Genomic DNA, 22239 nt, shown 5'->3' with positions numbered 1-22239 from the left:
TTCTCATAAGCTGGTCAAATTGCTACCTTTCTGGAGGGCTTGTAAGAAGAAATTTCCATAGATCAGGTGGCAAATTGTACAGAATGTTCCATCTCCCTTAGGTTTTATATTTACGGTATGACATGAACAAACAGGTTTCTTTTGATTTTGACTGGCGGTTCCTTTCTTTGTAAGTAATTGTGAAGAAGTAAGGCTTTCAGCTGAATTTTGTATGGATGGTAAATACTTGCAAATCATCTACCTACATGTGTGACTGGTAGATTCTAAAATGCAAGGATGTTTGGTAGTCTAAGTTACTGGTAATGAAAACATGAACAATGCTTTTTTAGCTTCTGTTTTTAAAGCCAAAAATTGTCCTGATTTGGCCAATCTTGTGAACATCAAAAGCTGCTCACTTGCTAACACTGTTACTTTAATGTGAGAGGGCCGGCACGTCAAGTTTACTGCCTACAATGATCAGGTCGTTTGGGTTCTGGAAGAACTAGAGGGTAAGGCAGATTTGTTGCAGGCACATCATGATATCATGGTGATATTGTATTTGCTCATGATATGAGTCAAAGAATTAATGGTTTGTGAGCATAAACTGGCAAGAATGTCAAGAATGTATAATTTTCCAAAATGATTGATGGCTTTATGAATCAGAAATCATAGGCAACTCTGAAGGAAAATAAAGCAAGCATTTTAAACATGATCATTTAGGAAGAGGTGAAGTCCTGGAATGATATTTCCATCAATAGTTTTCTGAAATGTATTTCATTTGTGTTAAATTAAGTACCGGTTAAAGTCGTTTGTAAAAATGTTTATCTGATGTTATGGCTGTGTGTATGTTTTTGTTTCTTTTTTTAGTCACAACTTTGTGGTATGAACAATGTTGTCCAGCTTGTGTTGCTTAACTGTGGCTTCTAAATAGCTAGTGCTGGCGAGTCATTGGTGGGTTGGGATTTTTGATGGATGTATGAACACATCCTGATTCCCACTGCAATCAATACACCTACTAGCCCCCTCCCTCAGCTGCTGCTCCCCCCCCCCATCATCTTCCTGCTCCCCCTCCCCCCATCCTCCTGCTCTGCCACGTGTACGCCGGTGTGTGAGCGAGAGAGTGAGGTGTGCGAGGTGTGGTGGTGAAGGAAGTGTCGCAAACCTATTTGACCAATCACGCGCCGCTAGCGTGCGACCCACCCTGCCCCCAGCTCCGGACCGACACGCAAATGGATGGCTCGGGGAGGAGGGATGAATTGTAATCCACGAGGAATTCATCCTCCCTAACAATCTCTATTTCTGGTCTCCTCCTGGTAGTATACGTCCTCCCTCATCCGTTGATTACCATCTTTTTTTCAAAGATGGTCCCTCTAAAACGGTATCCCCAGGCAGTTTGATATTGGCAGTAAATTGGATTCTCTCCAAGTGGTTTTCATATATGCAAAGTTTGTGCATGTTTATTGTACGCACCAATAGCGGCATTTTGAGCTTAGCCCATGGCATTTACATGCAGTTGTGCAGTAATTTCTATGTATGAAGAGCATTCAGCCATATGAAAAGCCCTAATATTTAAGTAGATCAATTGTTATGCTTAGTTAACCGATGAATGTGTATTTATAGTAGACAGCTTTCGTTAATAACAGTGATAATGAAACTATAATGGAAATAACACAAAACACAAGTTGGGTACGTATCAAAGTTTAGGGTACAACTGATGTTTCAGAGTGCTCAAAAGCAGTGTAATGTGCCTGTTAAAATCAAACTTTAGTTGCTACCAGGTTAACATTGGCTGGTCTTTAAAGACACACGTCACTAGTTTCTTAGTGTTCTTACCCTTCGAAGAGCAGCCCTTCACTTTTGCAGCAAGCATTATTGTCTTTCCCAATGCAAGCCTTAGATACATGCTCCAATAAGAGAAGTAGAAAAGTATGGAAATATGCTTGTAGGATATCTAATTCTGATAACGGTGTTCATTAATTTCTCATGCATGACTCTGTGCCATGTGGTGTAGTGGGTAAGACCACAGATTCTAAATCATGAAGTTCCTGGTTCGAGTCCCCTGGCAACAGTGGTTGTTCTCTGAGGCTAGGCACTTTACCTCATTGCGAAGCCCATTTTCAGGGGGCTTAAAGTTGTTGAGTCTCATGGCGTGCTTATAAAGCATTAGATGCTTTCTTAGTAGCCATGCTAAATAGATCTAAATTAACAACAACTAAGATTTACCTTGAAAAAATTCAGTGTCTATGATTTTAGCATCTTGACTAGACAACCAGAAAAGAACAACAACAAATTTGAAGTAAAACTAGTGATGAACATCCAGAGAATAGAATTGCTCTTGGTGAAGCACTGTTTGTCCAATTTCCAGCTGGCAAGAACACCTCATGCCATGCAGCACACTTGTTGATCACTGCACATTAAAGGCATAATTTACCATTTGCAGGTGAAACAGAAACCCAGCATTAGTGCTTCAAAATAGTTCTAAAATGTGAGTTAGGGATAGAAACAACCAATGTAAAAGTTTGAACCAGTATAAACAATGTTAATTATTGTTAAATATACAAAATGTTAACAATAGTTCAATGTTTCCAGACTAAACTGTCTACAGTTATGGTGTAATGAGCAAAATAGTGATATCTCCTTATATATTTGGCTTTATTGCAAAAAAAAAAAATATATATATATGGTAGGATGTTTTGTGATACAACTGACCTACACATATGCATCAAAAGTGATATCTTGAACATTTTTTAAATCACTGCTACCAAAGGTAGACAGGACCTTTAAGTCTATCCACCTCACAGTATGTTCTCTGTCCTGAACCTCTAGCCATGTGTTAGCTGACCCAAACTTGAGTGGAAGATGGAGATAAAACAACCTCTGAGTGATGTCACTCCTGATAGTACTCTGATTGCAGGGCTGCCAACACTGGAAACTAGTTGAGAATGAGACTCCCATAGGCCAATGCTATAATTTAGGAGTCAAAATGAGTGAGGTCAATAGAAATGCATGCAAATGAAATAAAGTTTTAGGGTGAGAAAGGTCCAAAATGTGTGAGTCTCACGCTCAGTGCGTGAGAGTTGGCAGCCCTGTGATGGAAGATAGTCACATCTGCTTTGCAGTTTTCTTTTTTGTTTGTTGATGTGCCACTTGCGGGGATTGTCTCAAGCAAAGTGAGGTAATACTATTTGTAGGACATACATTCTGCAGTATTTTTCTATCTTTTTGTGAATCTCTTGGTTGACTGTATATTCTTGAAATTTGTCACTCTGACAACTGGCAAAAATACTGCCTCTCATACGCAGAACAGTGCAGTAAAAGGAATGACAGAGATTGGAATCCGCACTGTTCCCTCTCTTAAAGGGACACTTCAATACTTGTTTCTCATTCCATCACTGTAAGATCTTGATCGTGATTCCTACCACATGCAGAAATGTGTTTGAAGCTCCTATTTGTAAAGTGTTAAGTGTTCATGAAATATATGGCATATACTATAGATAAAAACAAGGCATCTTGGTTGCTGTATTTGTAACTAATCCTACAATTGGCAGTACAGAGTAGAAGATTTAAAGGTCTCTTTTTCTCTCTTGAACTGGGACATTTCGTTTTTGTTAATTTCTGATTTTGGTAGGTTTAATGAATTTAATGAGTCCCATTTTATATTTCCCCAGTGTATTAAAGAACCTGTCTTTGGTGACCACCTCTCTATAACGACCACTAAAAACAATTCCCTGCAAGAGAAAAAACATGTTAAGGAACCTGTCTATAGTGACCACGTGTCTGTAACATAGACCTACCTTTTTCATTTCCCTTGGGTGGCTGGTATAGATAGTTTGACTGTATTTGATGAAATTGAGATGTTTATTGCTAATTTAATGGTGGTGGGATGATATTTTCTGCACCAAAATTCCCAAGGATTTGGTGCGTTGAAGATATGTGTGTGTGAGATACACACACTATTTCTTGTCTACCTCTGATGTGAATACAGCCAGTTTTGTGAATGGCTAAAACTGGTTGCACAGTGACACACAAATTGGTTTTTAATGGCTATTCCTGGTAATGGTGTGTGTTTGTGTGTGATCTGTGTATGTGTGTGTAAGTGTGTGTGTGGGGAGGGAAAAGATAAAATATAGATATTTTTCTCTCCTGCTTAGATAGCGGAAGTCTATTTCTTTTTTTTTAATAGTTCTTATCAAGATGTCTTTTAAAGGAGAGGGAATCAATGTTAGAGTATCATCTTTTGAAATGGTTAAATGCCATCCTTTTTTTTTCCATTTCATTTCTTTGCTTTTTAGCTTCATTTTGCTTGGATACAAAAACTCATTCACTCTTACCTCCATTCCTCTATCAAAAAAGTATGGCTACAGAGCTAGAGATTGTGATGATACATGTTCTATTCTTCAAGTAGTGATATGAAGTAATGATTTTATGACCTTGAAATTATGATGTAGTGCTGGTAACTGGTGTTGGGCCCAATGCTGACTCTGCTCTGTGGAATATACCTCTACTATTCTTGTCCGTGATTTATGTGCTCGTTTCCCCATTGGCTAATGCTGGCTCCTCGGATTTAGCGAATTTTCTGTTTCAGGTCCTGTGTTGGCATTAGCTTTGCTATACATCCGAGGCTCACATTCATGTCCATGGATCAGGGGAAGATCCAGGAATTCCGTAAAGGGGAGGCACCTTTGTGAAATTAAAGGGGGGCACATGCACCCCCCCATTTTCTTCTCTTTGTTTCTTTTGTTTTAACCAAAAATAAAGAGGGGGCACGCGCCCAGTGCGCCCCCTCTGGATCCGCCACAGTGGATGCACGTCATCTCCACTCATACCAAGTATGTGCATAGCCTATGCAAATGCCATAATCACCAGACGAACATGCATAGACACTCTAGTATGCCCAGAAACAAAATCAAGATTGTTGTATTTTAGAGATATTAAGAAACTGGTGGCATTTCAATTCCTTTTCAGCATCACTCGTCTAGTACAAAGCATTCATACAAAGTGTAGCTGCATCTTTTCATATTTGACTCAAACCAAGTGCAGTCACTTTTGTCATTCCACAATTTCTGCTCATTCATGCAGAATATTTGATAATGTAAAGATAACCCAAGCTTTCAGGATTGATAGTTTTCGATCAAAATTGCTCAGGATAATCTGCTAGTTGGTGGTTGGGTCTTCATTTAATGCAGCTGTTTGGGCTATAACACCAGCACAACCACTTAGGCCTGCGGATTGAGGCTGAATTTGGGGGTCAACTGGCAACTATCGTATAACAAACAAATTTTGTAATTTTTTGAAAGTATATGTCTTAACAAACTTAGCAGTAAAATTTACCCGAAATTTCTGCGTCGGAACATGCTCAAATGACGTCATCAATATGGCCACCCCAAAACAAAAAAAAAAAAAAAAAAAAAAAAATCAATGAGAATTTTAGGATATCTCAAGTGTTCATTATACAACTGACATTATTATCATTAGATAAGTTGCCAGTGTATGTATTTCTTATTTCCTGCCTTTCTTCAAACAAAATTGGGCCCATTTGTGACCTCTTTTCAAAAAATCTGAGCCCAAAGTAGGTCATTTCTATGGCAACTTTATGCTGAAAACATTTTTAATTTCTCAAACAAAAAATGCAACACCCTCTCAACGATAAACACCATTCTAAATTTATATAAGTATGTAAATTTAATAGACTAGAGTTGAGACCTAACCTGTGAGAGACCATAGCTACCATGGTTACACTCAAATTTGCCTGTAGCCATTACGTGAGTATAACACAGCTGTCCAGATATCACAGTTTTCATTATTAGTGGTGTATTATGTATATTCCATCTCAGTAGCTGGATTTTTTGTTGTTTTTCGTTTTGCATTTGGCACAATCATAAGACAATCTGACATTTCGTTCAAGCCAATTAGGCATAGAACATAGATTAAGTCAATTTCTCATATTAGATGAGACCCTCCTCCACCTCAGCCCCCCTTGTTAGTTCATGGCTGTTCCTTTCTTACAGTCCTGTAGGGTGTTTCACCAAACTTCTCATTGGTTTCAGTTTCACTTCACTGGTTTCAGTCTCGCTATCTCACTTTTTTTATTATGTTTCAGTCACGAGGACTTGATAAGTGAAACTGAAAACACTAATTGACACTGATCTCACTGAAATCAATGTTGGTGAAACGGGTCTTGCATGGATTTCTGTACGATATCAAAGCAAGCTCATTGTACTCGATGGACTACTACAACAAATACTGTACTTCTGAAAGAAATGAAGCACTGTTAACAGAAACTGGATACACATTTTGTCATAGATCACATTAGTCCAGTCAAAATAGGGTTTCACCCACCATACTAATTGCAGTAGGAAATTCCACTACAGTGCTACTTGTTATGGGCTACTAAACACCTTACTCAAAGTCCCAAGAAATCCAGTGGGGCATAGTGGCTAAATTTCCATAATATGCAAATTAGCACCCATTATGATAAAAATACGGTGTTTCCATGAAAACTATGCTTCTAGGTTTTAGATTGGAACACCGAAAGTGTTGAAACCTATGTTTATAATGTCAGTTAGTGTGATGCAAACATTCGCCATGACATGTACGTAGTCTGGGCCTCATTTGCATAATATGCAAATTAGCTCCCATAGGCCTAATGATAAAAATATAGTGTTTCCATGAAAAAAAAAATGCTTCTGGGATTGAGACTGGAACACCGAAAGTGTTGAAATCTATGTTTACGATGTCAGTTCGTGCGATGCAACTATTTCCATGTAGGCCCTACATAGTCTGGGCCTCATTTGCATAGTATGCAAATTAGCTCCCATAATGATAAAAATACAGTATTTCCATGAAAACATTGCTTCTAGGTTTCAGATTGGAACACCGAAAATGTTGAAACCTATATGTTTGCAATGTGAGTTAGTGCGATGCAAACATTTCCACGTAGGCCTATATAATCTCGGCCTCTTGCATAATATGCAAAGGGTTCCGAGCCAACGGAATATTCTAATGCATCAAGGTGCCCGATATAAGCATATCAAGAGTGTTCAAATATGATATTTCAGTTTCTCTTCACCAAACACAAACTTTACAGCCTTAGTAAACTAGCATGAATAATATCATAAAATTAGAGTTTGTTATCCACCAGATAATGATAGCTTAAAAGTACGAAATTAAACAAGTGTCAACATCTATAACTTGTCTAATTTTGTAATGAATGAACTCTATTTGGAGGGTGGTTTGCTCGAATCTTGATGATTCATCTCTTGCATCCTTGAGGGTTTTGAGATATTGAAGATGGCACAGTCAAAGGAAACCCTGTAGGTAGTGCCCAAAGTCACCCCAGTCGATCATATTATCCCCACGACCATTTACACAACATGCATCAACCAACGCGATTTCCGTTGTTTTAAGCGTACGAGATTTTTTTTTTTTTTTAAGTCGTTTGGCCGTCTAGCAAAGACTCTTTTATTTCCATGAAATAGAATTGGCATTGACAGAGACATTTTCCTACAATGTGTATAATTATCTTTAAAAAGTGGTGCACAGTCAAAGCGACTCGTAGGGAGGTACCCGAATTCATACCTATACTCTCACGGATCGGTACAAAACATAATTATACACACGTGAATACAGCTGTTTGAAGCGAAAAAACTCTGTGCATAACGTCCTTTTAGTTTCATTTCCATTAAAATTCAGTGGAAGTTATAGAAGAATTTTTGTTCTACAATATCTATAGAGTAAAAATGGTTCACATACGAAGGCAACCACGTGGAGGGCGCCAAAAATTACCCCACCCAAAGGCAGTCTAAGACATGCAATAATCATGTACCAACGCAAATACATAATTATGTTCTATGGGTACATGCCTTTAAACAGTCCTTTTGGTCCTCTAGCAAAGAAACTTTAATTAAATGAAATTCAACGGAGTCAACAGACGATATATTGCTCTGCAATTTTGACTTACACTGACATAGTTAGAGTGGTTATCATTCGAAGGGAGCGTACTATATGGGAAGTACCCACATTAATTGCCTCTATACATGACTCTTTGTAAGGCAAATATCAACGCAATTACAGTCGTTCCAAAAGTGCATGTCTCAAAAAAAAAGTCGTTCCTTGAGTTTTATGACTATCACTTGAGTTTTATGTTTATGTATAATTATCGTATGGTGCTATCATCATTGTAAATTTGTTTCATTCGACATAGTTTTACACACCTCATTTTCTTTTACAAAGAAAGTGATGTCTCGATCTGTTCTTGTTGAAAATGAAATAAAAATTAAATTGAGTCGTATTGAATTGGATTCCTGCCATATCAAGACACTTTTTTTCTATAAAAGTTGCCGGGGTAGAGATAAAATAACAACATTGATCTACAATATCTATGCAGTCCAAAGGGCTCACTTGCAGAGACCACCTTAGGAGAGGTGCTCAAAGTAACTCCATGCATCCTAAAGGCGATGAAAAACATGCAGTATACAACCGAGAAAAATGTTTCATGGTTACATACCTCTGAAAAGCTCTTCCGCCTGTGTAGCACATACGCTTTTATGTTCGTAAAATGCAATTAAGGTGATATAGGACACGTTGCTTTACAATATATATTTTGTCAAGCCCTTGGGAAGTGCCCAGATTACCCCTACCCTGACCGTCGTGGTCCTGAAACAGATTAACAAAACATGCATTTATGCCAAAGCAAACTCACTTGTACATGCATGTAAAGTCGTTTTGCCGAGTGGTAAGTAAAGACACTTTACTTTTCATGATTTCTAAATGGTAGAGACACTGCTTTGCAATCATCATATAGTCAAAGGGGTGCACATTCAACGGCAACCGAGTGGGATGTGTTCAAAATCATCTAACCCCACGGCAATCATATGGCAATATAGAAACATGCACTAGCATATAGCACAAATATGTTTCAATTTTCCATGCCTTCACATTTTCCCGATCGTTACGGTTGTAGAGCTATAGCCCTTTTGTTTGTAAGAAATGCAATATAATTAGAAAAAGAAAACTATATTGTCAAAAGGGTGAACATTCAAAAGCAATCCCTTGGGAAATCTCCAGAATTACACCGCCGCTCAAGACCCGTAATTACATCACACGGATACTATGAACGCAAATGCCGACGTTCTTTCGTGCATGCATGGTTTTATAAGTAGTTGCAGCAATATACAGCTACACACTTTTATATCAATGAATGTCGTGGAAATGATAGGAAAAGCGTTGCTTCAAAATATCTATTTAGTGGGAGGATGTACATTAAATGCCAATCCTGTGGGATGTGCCCCCAAAGTGCACCACCCTCATGGCAATATAGAAAACATTGAATATCATTAACGCGAATACACTATATGTTCCAAACATATATGTTTTCAAACTTCGATCGAGCCGTAAATCAAGGGCACTTTTGTTTTCAAAAATACGTTGTACTTAATAGAGGAGACATTGCTCAACAATATCCATATCGTCAAGAGGGTAAACATTAAAAGACAACCCCATGGGATTTGTCCAAAGTACACCTACGCTCAAGCCCCCTTAAGACAAAATATAGATATTAGCAACACAAACATCGTTGTTCTATAGCGTGGATGGTTTTAAAAGCAGTTCCGGCAATATAGCAAATACACTTTTTAACAATGAAAAGTCATGGAAATGATAGAAGAGGTTTAACTTTACAAGATCTATGCAGTGAAGAGGGTGGACATTAAATGGCAACCCTGAGGTATGTGCCAAAAATATTCCACCCTCACGGCAATATATAAGACATATAAAATCCTATAACGCGAATATTATTATATATGTTCCAAACGTGTATGACTTCAAAATGTCATCGTGCCATACAGCAAAGGCACTTTTATGTCCAAGAAATACAACTTATTAACAGAGGAGACATTGCTCTACAATAAATAAATTGTCAAAAGGGTGAACATTTAAAATTAATCCCTTGAGAAGTGTCTAAATTCACACCTAAGCTTACGCCCTCTTGTTACAGAACACATAACATTAGCAACGCAAATACCGTTGTTCTAGCGTGAATGGTTGTAAAAGTAGTCCCGGCAATACAGCAAATACAATTTTCATCGACGGGAAGCAATGGAAATGATAGAAGAGACTTAACTTTACAAGATCTATACAGTGAAGAGGGTGCGCATTAAACGGCAACCATGTGGGATGTGCCAAAAATACTCCACCCTCACCGCAATATAAAAAACATTGTAATATCATATAACGCAAATATATATATGTTCCAAACGTGCATGTTTTCGAAATTCCATCGTGCCGTATTGCAAAGGCACTTTTGTATCCAAAAATGCAACCAATTACTAGAGGAAGCATTGCTCTACAATAGCTACATTTTAAAAAAGGTGAACATTCAAAGGTAAGCTTTGAGGAGGTGTCTAAATTTACACCTACACTCACGGCCTTTATTACAAAATACGGATATTAGCAACGCAAATACAGTTGTTCTAACGTGAATTGTTTTAAAAGTAGGTCCGGCAATGCAGCAAATATACTCTTACATCAATGAAAAGTCATCGAAATGATAGAAGATTTACCATACAAGATCTACATGATAAAGAGGGTGCTTATATTGAAGGGCGACCCGGTGCCGTGTGCCCCCAAAATGCCCTTTATCCCCTTGGCAATATAGAAAACATATATTATCCTATGACGCGAATATATTATGTTTCAAACGTACATGCTGTCATGCCTAATAGCAAGGGCACGATTGTTTCCAAGAAATGCAATGTAATTAATACAGATTGTCACATAGTTCTTTACCTCAAATGTGACATCCATATTAATATATTTTGATAAACAGAATACACAAGCAAAATGACACTTGACAGATATGTTGAAATTGCACTCTCATTCCATTGCGTAAACCTGTTTCCGAAGCTCTTTCTCGTTGCCATGGAAACAATTTTGGTGACCATGGTTAGCCTTACAATGAGTTGAGTCATCTAGTGACTGGATACGTTTACTGGGCACCTACTTATTTGAAAGTTATTAAGCTTAATTTATAACTATTTGCGTAGAAGGAATTACATTTTATCATTTAGGGTTTTTTTTTTTCATGAAAGCGTTACCATGGCAATGACTATATTCCCCCATATTAACACATGATTAAGACGGAAATTGGTTCGGCACTTCGCTGAAACCAACAAGACACATCAAAAAATATATATTTAGGCATTCTTATTATATTTCAACAAATTAAATGAAAATTATGAAAACTATTATGAATTTTTTGTTTATTTCTACTACGTCAGTGTAAGGTTGCTATAGAAACGCTATTGGTATGCGTACAACTCACCAGCTCAACTGAAAATGAGCATGATTGATGGCTGATGACCTGAGGTACATGAGAAATAGCATTACTGTAGCTAGAATTACCTCCTTTCCGAAATATTCAATTTTTATTATTAGAGATGTCGAAGTGACAATTACTCTGGCAAAATTGCAGATCTTAAGAGGCCATTTTGATGACGTCATTTGAGCATGTTCCGATTAGATTTTTTTTGGTAAATTTCAGGTGGGATATTGTCAGGATGTATACTTTTTAAAAAAGTTAGAATTTGCTTGTTATACGATAGTTGCCAGTTGAACCTTTTTTAAGCCACTTTTTGGCCATCGTCTGCAGGCCTAACTACCACAGATCTTGAAAGCACCCAATATCTACTGTAAAGTGGCACAGGGAGCAGATGCCCATTCAGAATTTAATTACCTGTGTTTTCTTTATAAAGACAAGATCACCTTAATGTAAATGTGAATTGAGAGAATGCAGCAATATCAGTAGAACACATCAGCGAAAATTTGAGGAAAATCAGACAATCTGTTCAGAAGTTAGGAATTCTGGAAGTTTCAGTGCCGCCATGGCTGGAGGAGAAGACTACTACTGCTAGTGATGTCACGTACTTAGAACAAAATAAAGCAAAATATAAAAGAAATTCAACATATTTTCACTCTTCTCGCATAATAAAAGTGCACTTGACTTGCCTCTTTCAGAAGACAAGGGGAATAATATTACCCCTAACATACATTAGTAACAAGTCCATAGAATGTGTACTTTAAAAAGGAAATGAAAGTTTGTGGAATTCTCTTTGTTTTCCTTATATCATTATATGCATACACGTGTCATCATAAACTGTAGTAGTCTTGTCATCCAGCACAACTGCCTAAAAACTTTTAAGAATTTATAACTTTTGAATGGATTGTCCAATTTTCCTTAAACTTTCTCTGATGTGTTCTACTGATATTGCTGCATTCACTTAAGCTACATGTACAGTTTTTATATTAAAGTGAACTTGTCCTGTAAAGATCTAAAATCTCTGTCTCTGTGTCTAGCATGGGCAAATCTATAGTCACTCCTACAAAACTGTCAATCAGTGGTAGTCTTGGCCACCGGGCTAGAATTTTTTTATTACTTTCTTTTTGAATATGTGAAATGTTATCATACATGAGTCTGAAGTAGAAGACTAGACTCATGTTTTGTGAAGGGCAAGTGGCATGTGAAGCGGGCTTCTCACGATCATTATTGTGGCCTAGAGAGAGATTGTTCAATGAAAAGCTCTTTTCATCCCGCCTTTGTAGCCATGCAGATTGATTGAGTATTCACAGTGCTACTGCATGATGATCATCCATAGATAAAGTGTTGGAGAAGACAAAAAACAAACAAACAAACTGCATTGCTTGCTAAGAAGGGTGTAGATCTTTTGCAATCCATTTGATGGAAGTATCTATGAAATCTATAACAAAAACTGGAATGTTCCGACTTCTCTTAAAATACTCCATTCCTTCCGTGTCCTGAACACTTCGTCAGTGAAAACACCGACTGTACAGTCAGAGCCAGGTCTGTCCCTGGCCTCAATCAATATGTCCAGGGCCGAGCACCCTTTGTCCTCCGCTGGGGCTCTTTCATCTGGAGTCTGCCCGCCCCTCGAGAACAATAGCCCCTCCTATAAAGTACTGCGTCATCATCATCATCATCATCATCATCATGATTGAGTTTGGCGTTCACATGGTAGAACAAAAGCCTCGCCAGAGCAGATGGAGAGGAAAACTGGAGGGAAAAGAAAGGGGTCGGATCGATACTTGTTCATAATTGTACACTTCAAGCGCTCTGTTAATGTAAATTTAATAGACTGTTGCACACCAGTAGATACGGCGAATGGGATACTGGATACTGTATCTGTGTGCGTTTGTCGGCGAGAGATCATGGAAGGAAAAAGAGAGAGAACGAGGTAGATAGATAAATACATAGAGAGAGATAGAGAGAGAGGAAGAGATGGATGGGTAGATAGATAGAGGGAGAGATCATATTGGTAGATTAGAGAGAGAGAATTTAGTACATGGGAGTAAAGAGGAAAAACCACCAAGTAAATTGACGATTATCATAAAAAGGTGAGTATGCCCACTGTGTAAATATACCTGCTAGATTCTCTATTATTCACCTTTTGTTGAAACAATTACTCCCGTTTGCTTTCACTGTACATGCTCCATATTCGTGTAACACAGAAGAAAATTCATAGCCCGTCTGAGGCAAGCTTTCAGTATAAGATGCTTATACATAGTTTGGCATCTGACCTGCACGTGTTTCAGCCATACTGGGTACTAGTATTTAACTTCAGATTTACGACCTCTGCAGCTACATGTATGGCCTATTAGCCTGTTGAGGACGAGTCCAGAGTATACTCGACGGGCAAGTGTCTATGGGAAATGTGTGTTGTAGCAAAATCAGCCCGTCCTTATAATGGGTTAAAATTACTATCATTCTAGTTTGGCCAGGCAAAATTGGATGTACATCTCTATGTTTCTGTGTTAACTGCAGTTCAGGTATCTTTGCTCAGGTTGATACATATTCAGTTTTAAAAAGCATGAAATGAAATAAATATCATTCATAGCTTGACATGCCCATGTGTGTGTGAAAATTAAACTCACTACATTTTTGTTAAAGAATGTTCCATTTTGTTTGTCGTTTTGTTGCAAATACGGTGTCAATGAAATCCACTGTATAAATTGGGATCTGGCACTTCTGTATCATGTCTGTTGCCTGTCAGATGCTACAGTGTTTTTTTGTCTACACCATTACATTGTAATTGACATTGTATATCTCAGAATTAACCCCTGTGCACCTATGGGGCCCCTCTGTTTGCCCCGGGATCTGGGTAATGGACGCTGGGGTGATTTAACCCCTTTAAAACTCTGTGATTGAGACTAGAGTATGATATCATGTGACCATCCCACATTGTGTCTTTTTTACCCCGGGGAAGCAAGAAAGTGGGTCGGAAGAGGAGAACATCTTTTTAGTTGGTGCTGCCTCTGGTCATAGAGGTGAAGTTATTCCTTCAAGAAACTTGGCTTTTTTGTTATTGTTGAGGAGTATGTTTTTCACCTTTAGCAACACAATGTGAACGGTGAATGAGGAAGTGGTGAGCATGGTGTCGGAAGAATTTAGCAGCAGGGTCATGATCAGCCTGAACGTCAGTAAATTTTGGTCATTATGGCAACCGACAGAGTCTATACCATGGACTTCTCAGCCACAACTAAAGTGTAGAAATTTATTGTAGGAATGACTGAACACTTTTCTCTTGAATGTCAGAGGATTAATGAAACGGTGTATTTGTGCGATAGATATACTGCAGCTCCTTCTAGAGTGCCTACCCCGATACTGTTTTAACTATCGGTATGTGCATATGAAATGATGATGGTAACACTGAAGTAGAGGAAAGATAGTATAGAAGTAGAGCATACTTAATGAGCTACTGAGAACAATGCATTTTAGTGAAGTCACTGTTTATATCATCATTTTCTGTCTTTACTCACAGTTGTATATGGAAGGAGACAGCTCACACTTTTTTATTTGGCAGATTCAGTGTAATTGATTGGTTTTACTTATTTACAAGATTCAGAATCCATGGGATTGGGAACCTGTTTATATACATATACTGATCTGGAACATAATCTATTCAGTTTCCTTTGTAATCATGTCATCGGAAAAACCATGGTATTATCTACTGTTACTGTAATCATTATTTTATAAATTGTTGTCATCATTCTGTGTGTGGGAGGTAAGAGTTTCAATGAAAGTGTCGTGATGAAATACCCAATCTTGAAAGTCTTAGAGGGTGTTTAGAGTTCTGGTTGAGGTGAGGATTTAGCTTTTAACGTTTTGCCAGATATTCAGAAACCACTCTTTGAGATGTCAAAGAACATGCAATTCTAAGGGGTATCAAAAGTCTATTTGATGAAAATCAGTTTTGAAATGGCTGAGATATCCAAAAACAAGGTGAAACAAAGAGATCCTAATGAAAGGTGTGGCCTGTCGCCTTTTATTATTATCACTTTTTTTTTGATATCTCAGCCATTTGAAATCCAATTTTCATCAAATAAACATTGAATCCTTCTTAAAATTACATGCTCTTTCATATTTCATAAGAGATTTCTCACTTGGGAATGTTCAGAACATGAATCCCCACCTCAACCAGTACTGTACAGTCCCTTTAAAACCGCCTTTATTTTGATGCTTTCCTGTGTCATCAACACAAAGTTCTATCCAATTCAACAACACAAGCATTATGGAATTTGTTACAAACATGAACAGTTGATATATTTTTCTTTTTAGTTTTATCATGTGGTTGTCTGTAGCATTGATGACCTATTTTTGTGAGAACAGATCTCTGCTTCTGTATTCCCTTGATGCTTTTAATGGAAAAGTGCATGCATGTGTGCGTGCACTGTTCTATTACCTAGTCCTACCGAAGGCAATATCTATCAATGTTTCTCTCAATCTATGAAATGACTTCATCTTCATTTCTCAAAAGAGGAACCAAAGACTCGGAACATTTATATCTCGTAGGCAATAATTATGCCAATAGCTTTGCTTTTAATCTGAGGTCTCCTTGCCTGCATTGCAACTTGCATCTAAAAAGTCTGACTCCATTTCTTTGTTTCTAATACGTTTTAGTTGGAGTGGCTTTGAGTGTCATTCCATGTTCGGTGGCATTGCTGTTATTTTAGGATGATATAATTCTTAGGGGAAATGGAGTACAGGCATGGAATTATGGGGGGGGGGGGGGACGTCCATCTAAGTGGACTCTGCATATTTCCCCTCTTTCTTGTGCTGATGATTTTCGATGGAATTATTCCAATGAAAGTGCTGGTGGTTGCCAAAGGTCACGTCTTTACGGCAAATTGTGTTTACTTGGTAGAAGTAGAAAGTTCGAGTTACTATTTGACATTGGACCAGCCCAACGCTGTATGGCTGGGATTACTATCATCTGCAAGAGCCGTGTTGTTTCTGCATCCACTGCACTCTGTTCATATGCATCTACATGTATATGTCTCTCTCAATCTCTCAATCTATCTATCAGTCTATTTATTTATTTATTTATCTATCTATCTATCTATCTATCTATCTATCTATCTATCTATCTAGATCTATCTATCTACTCGGCATCTATCCATCTATCTAGATCTATCTATCTACTCAGTATCTATCTATCTATCTATCTACACTATGTATCTATCTCTCTCTCCATTATGTATGTCAATGTATTTATGTGTCTTTTTTGCTACTTTCTTCTTTTTTTAACAGAGCATATAATGACCTGAGTTGTAAAGATGTGAATGCTGCATTGGCTGTGTAACAGATGCCAAATCTAATATATTTTAACTGAATAAGCATCATGGTAATTGAATTGTGCCAAGGTGTGTTAGCATCTGAATGGTTATTGTTTCTCATTCAACATGTCTTTGAATGTTGTACGAATTATGTACTAAAGCGTGTACAAGCATCTTTACCCAAAATATGATTAATGTTCCAGTTGTAGTCATGTTTAATAGTTTACATACTGTAATTTGTGCAGTGAAATATCACAGTTATGTTCTTTTATTGCAAGTTCCTCCCTGACTAAACCACCTCTTCCCACTCAAATAACAACACCATTGTTAAGTCACTTGTGTGACTTGTAGAAGGGAATTTGTTTGGTCTGGAAACAAGCAGCCTCAAGAAATCTTGTGCAAATTATTGCTTGACACTTAGGTATTGCCTCAGAGGATATTCTTTTCTTCCTTTTTAGGACCCATGAGATCAATCTTTCCTGTTCTTCTTGTGTTTGTTTGTTTGTCTTTTTTCCCCCTGATGAGCATCTTGCTATTTGCAGATGAACCTGGGTTAAATTCATTTTCATTCTTGGGGGATTTCATTAAAGATTCAATATAGCCTTTCAGCTCTGGGGAGTTGGGGGGCCACTCCATTTGAAGATTCCGTTACAGGTTTCATTCCCCAGGCGCCACATTCTGCTCACATGCGTTCAAGTGATGCAACTGTGGTATTTTGAGCTTCTTGGTCATAAATTTGTTTCCTTGTGTGCTAGAGCAGAGGTGATTTCCATTGTGTGTAGTCAGATAAAAGCATTAGTTGGTGAGCACTGAGTTACAGTGTGATTTGATTACAAGTAAGGCTTGCCAATCAGGAAATGCACTGTTTGCATTCAGCACATGCGTACATGCTACAGCAGACCAAAGGCATGTCCATACAGGAAGTTTCAAAATACCTGCAGATTTTTGCTATTAATGTGCCAAATGGTGACAACAGCACTAGAATGTCGATGTTCTAATTTCTTGTGGACCTATGGTTCAACTAATAACTACATACTTGTACTGGTGCGTTCCATTGATTAAAAAAAAAAGAAAAAAAAAAAGAAAAGTGTTTGGCAGGTAATTGTGATTTTTTTACATAATTTAAAAGGTTGCTCTGTGCCAGAAGGGGGGGGGGGGGGGGGGGGAAGGTGAGGGGGGGGGGGGGGACAACCAGACGTCTTTGGACTAAACTATTACCATATTGGCATTCTTACTGATGACTGCTAGACTTAATACATGTAAATGGCAATAATTGATGCAGCACCCAATTAGCCAACATTTTCTGGTATCATATTGATATGTATATAAAATTGATGCTTCTGAAATGATTAGAAAAGCATCCTCCCCTCCCCCAACTATTTTTTTGTATTTGTTTAGTTATTTATGCATTTATTTATTTATTTTTATTGTCATCATTATTATTATTATTTATTTATTATCATTTCTCTTTTTTTGACTACAAGGGTAGACCGACAGTTGTTGACAGCTCTTTGGAAGCCTTTACGTAGCTGGATGCGTGGCTCAGCTAGAAACTGGCGAGATATGTAATGTGCTTTGACTAGCTGAGTGACCTTTCCTCTGGCTGTTGCGCATGTCAAATGGTCCGTGAATTTTAATGTGATGTTCCGCTCAGCTGGCCTAGTTTGCAAGTATATTATGATGGGGGCATTTCCTGTACTACTGAAGGTACAATGCAGTGTGGAAGGAAAGAGAGTAAATGACCTGTTAGCCTATTTAGGCCATCATATTATCGGCAGGATGATCACTTCTCACAAATTGTGACTGTATGCACCGTCTTTCATCCTCCTTTTTTTTCGGTGGGAGATGGGTGGGAGGTGAGGGATGGTGAGCATGGGGAAGGAGAGGGGAAGGGATGGAGGGAAGGGCAGATAAAATGAATTAGGTAGAAGAATAGGAGAAAGGAGGGGTGATGTAAATCAAGATATGCCAATAGCTATGGAAATAGTATTGTGAGACAAACCATTACAGGCAAGAAATCAGATAGTTTATCATTCACAACAAACATTTCATCACATTTTCTGTTTTTAAAGAGAAAGTCTTACAAGAACTAATTAATGACGTGATGATGTATGAAATAGGGTAATAGTAAATAAAACACAAACAAACTAACAATGTAGTATCTTTCAGGTTAATCCCATGTCCAGATTATTTTTGAAAGTTGAATAGGGTACAGCATTGATATTAAAAAGAGGCTGAAAGCCGGACATACTTGGAACAAGAAAAGAAGGCATTCTATAACGTAAATGTGGAACAAAGAATGATGCATCACAGATAGATAGTGTTATGAATACTGTATGTAAAATAGCACACCCGCATGGAGTATATTTTATCTTCACAACAATCCATTTATGGGTTATCAGATGAAATGTGCATGGTCTTTTAGTGATTAGTGAGCCTCGTGGTCTGCGCCATCAATTTTTGTCATTATGTTATTGGTATTTTTTGAATTTTGAAAACCCAGTGCCCTTTTGTAGTCAAGTTGACTCTGATATAGGAGACCATTGAACAAACAAATTGGTTGAAGTCCTACCGTAATAAAAATTAAACATATATAAAAATGTAATAGGATTTATTTTCTTTTCCTTGGTGTTCATGAAACATATACAGTTGTAGCTTGCAATCACAAATGCAACTGTGATGAAATGATAGCATGAGTACTTTATAACTTTCTGTTTGAAAGGGATTAATTTGTGTTGGACAATATTTGATGCTTAATTCAGCAATCTCAGAAAGGAGGGAGCAGTTTACCATGCCCCGTTTGTAACCGGAATCCGGCGTTGGTGCTAAAAGTCACGGAGGAGCTGTTGCCATGACGGGGCCATCAGTAGCCCACACTGACCAAATGAGAGATTTTGACCTGACCCCGTTCTCTTTTGCGAAAATCGGCAGAAGTTGGCAACGGACACGCCAGCCAACACTAGCCGTGCCACAGGAGTTAATGAGATGGACTGATGAGGTGAAACATCGCCCCGGCTTCCGCAGCATTTGGGATTGATTCCATCTCGTGTGGACTTTCCATCGAAACACTCCTCATCATCCAATCAGGAGAAAGGGCCATCAGACTCAAACGTCACACACGAAGCAGAAACTGTACACACATTGCGGACGGGGGCCTAGTCAAGAACTGCAAGATAAATGCCACTATCTAATCATAGTGTGTTTTAATTTCAAGTCCTTTGCTATCAATTGGGTTTCGGCATCGGCGTCAAGTGTGTGGGAAGAACAGAGTGTGTACTAGAAAGTTTAATTGTACCTGCAGCAAATGTCAGAAGATGGAGTAGGATGTGCATTTTGTCAAAGGAGGCGATAACAATACCTTACAAGATATGACTAGACATATATGTGCATTTCACAGTTTACGTAGCCTGTTGAGGTGACAAGTTGTATTATTTGTTTGACGTCAGGATTCAGGCCCCAGAATGAAGAGAGAAATAATGCAAAGTAGGGGAATGAAAGTTGAAATAAATGGATTTGGTGTTTTTGGTATTTGAAAAAGTATGCAGTAGATGCAGATGTGGATGTAGATTGAGAGACAGCGAAAGAGAAAGAAAGGAATGAAAACAGTTACGTGTGATTTAGTGTGTCTGTAATGAGTGTAGGGGACAATTTATTGTAGTCATTTTAAGAAAAGAAAATGAGAATAGAGCAATATTGACAAAATGAAATGAGAGATCAGTTTGGAAGGCAAATACAGAAAAGAGAATGGAGGTTGGGAGTGGACACTGGTAGAAAACAAATAAAGATCCAATTAATGTTTAGAAGAAAGTGGCAGTCAGTCTTTTGATTGATGCTCTTGCTGCCGTGTTTTTCACCACCCGAGTCCCGTTTATTGATCAGAGTGGGCAGTGCATGCACAAAGACACGCAAAAAAAAGGCAAGAATAGAATAGCCGTGCAACGTGATGACGACTTTACCCGCTAATGAGTGCCGCATTAACAATTTAACAAATGAATGAATGAACGGCTCATGCGTGGGAACGAATGTACTGACCCAATGACATTTCACGCACGCATCAAGCTCCTTGCATTGAGCGACGACGAGGCCTCAATTTTCATTTTTGCTGTGGGTGGAATGGAATTGTTCCTACTGGTTGTGTCCCTTTGCATGCAAGGTTTTCTGCTCATGATTAGAATAACAGGGCCTCAATTTATCTGATGCTATTTCAAGCATATTTTTCCTTTCTTTTCCATAACTCATCCTCATGAAGTAATTAAAAATTTGGTCAACTTTGGTTGTAACTTAGTCTGTTAATTGCAAGCAAGTGGAAGCAGGAGATATTAATAGCATGTGATTTCTGGAGATTTTAACATTTCTGTAATGTTGTTTTGCTGAGAATAGAAATTAGAATAAATAGCATGTTAGCAAGCACATTTCAAGTATTCATTTAGTTGTTGTTACTGGTTGTGTGTTGTACCAAGGAGTTACCAGTGAACTGGTAACTCCTTGGTTGTACACTGGAGATGGCAGTGTGTTGTAGTTGGGTGTTATCTTGCACAGAGAGTGTGCAGATGATGATACAGTATGTTGCTCATGAATGATTATAATATGTTGTAGAAAGTGATGTGGTGTGGACATCGATGTGTTATCCGTGGAGATAAGTTCCAGATGATAATTTTGGTGATTTGTTATATTGTAACCACTGTTGGATTCAGGGAATGATGGAATCAGGTGAGGAACTTGGGGTGCTTGAAATGTGAATTTTTCTGAATTGATTGGTATTCCCATTAATGCCCTGTGGATGAGGGATTGTGTTTGCTTGCAATTATGACATATTTCCAGCGTCCCTCTTTAAAGAGAAGGTCTTACATTTTAGTTGAAACTTCAGCTGTGTAGCTTCATTTGCACAGTAGGAACAGTGTGGTGCAGTGGGTAATACCGTAGGCTCATAAACCAGAGACCCTGAGTTCAAGTCCAGTTTTGCTCCAGAATGTGTTTTTCAAATAAACTGTATCACAATTGAATATTTGAGAATTGGATATGCATGTACATCCACGATAGAGGTGACTATTTGCAGGGAATGTGTGTAGGTACGTACATTCAGTTCTAAGGTTACGTTTTTGAGGTGATTCATTGCATTCTTTGCATGTTTTTCCTTCATATTTCCAGACCCATTCATGGCCCGGGTCCCCATGGAGATGCCGGGCATCATGGGAAGCATTCCAAGGCAGAGCGTAAGCTGTCCAGCAAGTCAAAAGGAAGTATCTCCACTGCTGCTGCAAGAAGGGAAGAGCAACAGGTAGGTGACTTGTGGGGGTTACAGAATGATCAAAGAAATTGTCAGAAGCACTTGGGAATTATGCCAAAGATCCTCCAAGTCGACCATTTTGGAAGTAACTGTCTTTTATTCGAAGATTAATCAGGAGAATAAGGAGAACCCTGGAATCTCCCAAAATTTGTCTTGACTGCTCTTATGAAAGTACACTGTGAACAAGCAAAATAGAGATCTACCCCCCCCCCCCCCCCCCACACACACACAAGTATGCTACTGTATACGCAGAATATTTTGTGAGGTTTTTAATTTCGCAAATTTCGCGAGTCAGGTGCTATTCGCGAAATTTAAGACACGCGAAAATATTGACTGATCGCACTGTG

The 22239-nt window shown here is 38.3% G+C and overlaps 1 protein-coding gene across 1 annotated transcript in view; it reads left to right on the top strand.

Annotated features, from left to right (window-relative positions):
- The window catches only part of LOC139718660 (uncharacterized), a 132409-nt gene that overhangs the window by 58593 nt on the left and 51577 nt on the right, over positions 1-22239 (top strand). The window contains exon 3 of the mRNA XM_071630118.1: positions 21754-21883. Within this exon, the coding sequence (XP_071486219.1) occupies positions 21754-21883 (130 nt within the window). The remainder of the gene's footprint in view (positions 1-21753; positions 21884-22239) is intronic.

The sequence above is a fragment of the Diadema antillarum genome, unplaced genomic scaffold (assembly GCF_040938485.1).
Source record: "Diadema antillarum isolate AM-2024a unplaced genomic scaffold, OU_Dant_1.0 scf00000098, whole genome shotgun sequence".
Classification (NCBI taxonomy): Eukaryota; Metazoa; Echinodermata; class Echinoidea; order Diadematoida; family Diadematidae; genus Diadema; species Diadema antillarum.
The sequence above is the reverse complement of the archived record's forward strand: the minus strand, read 5'-3'. Positions and strand labels throughout refer to the sequence as shown.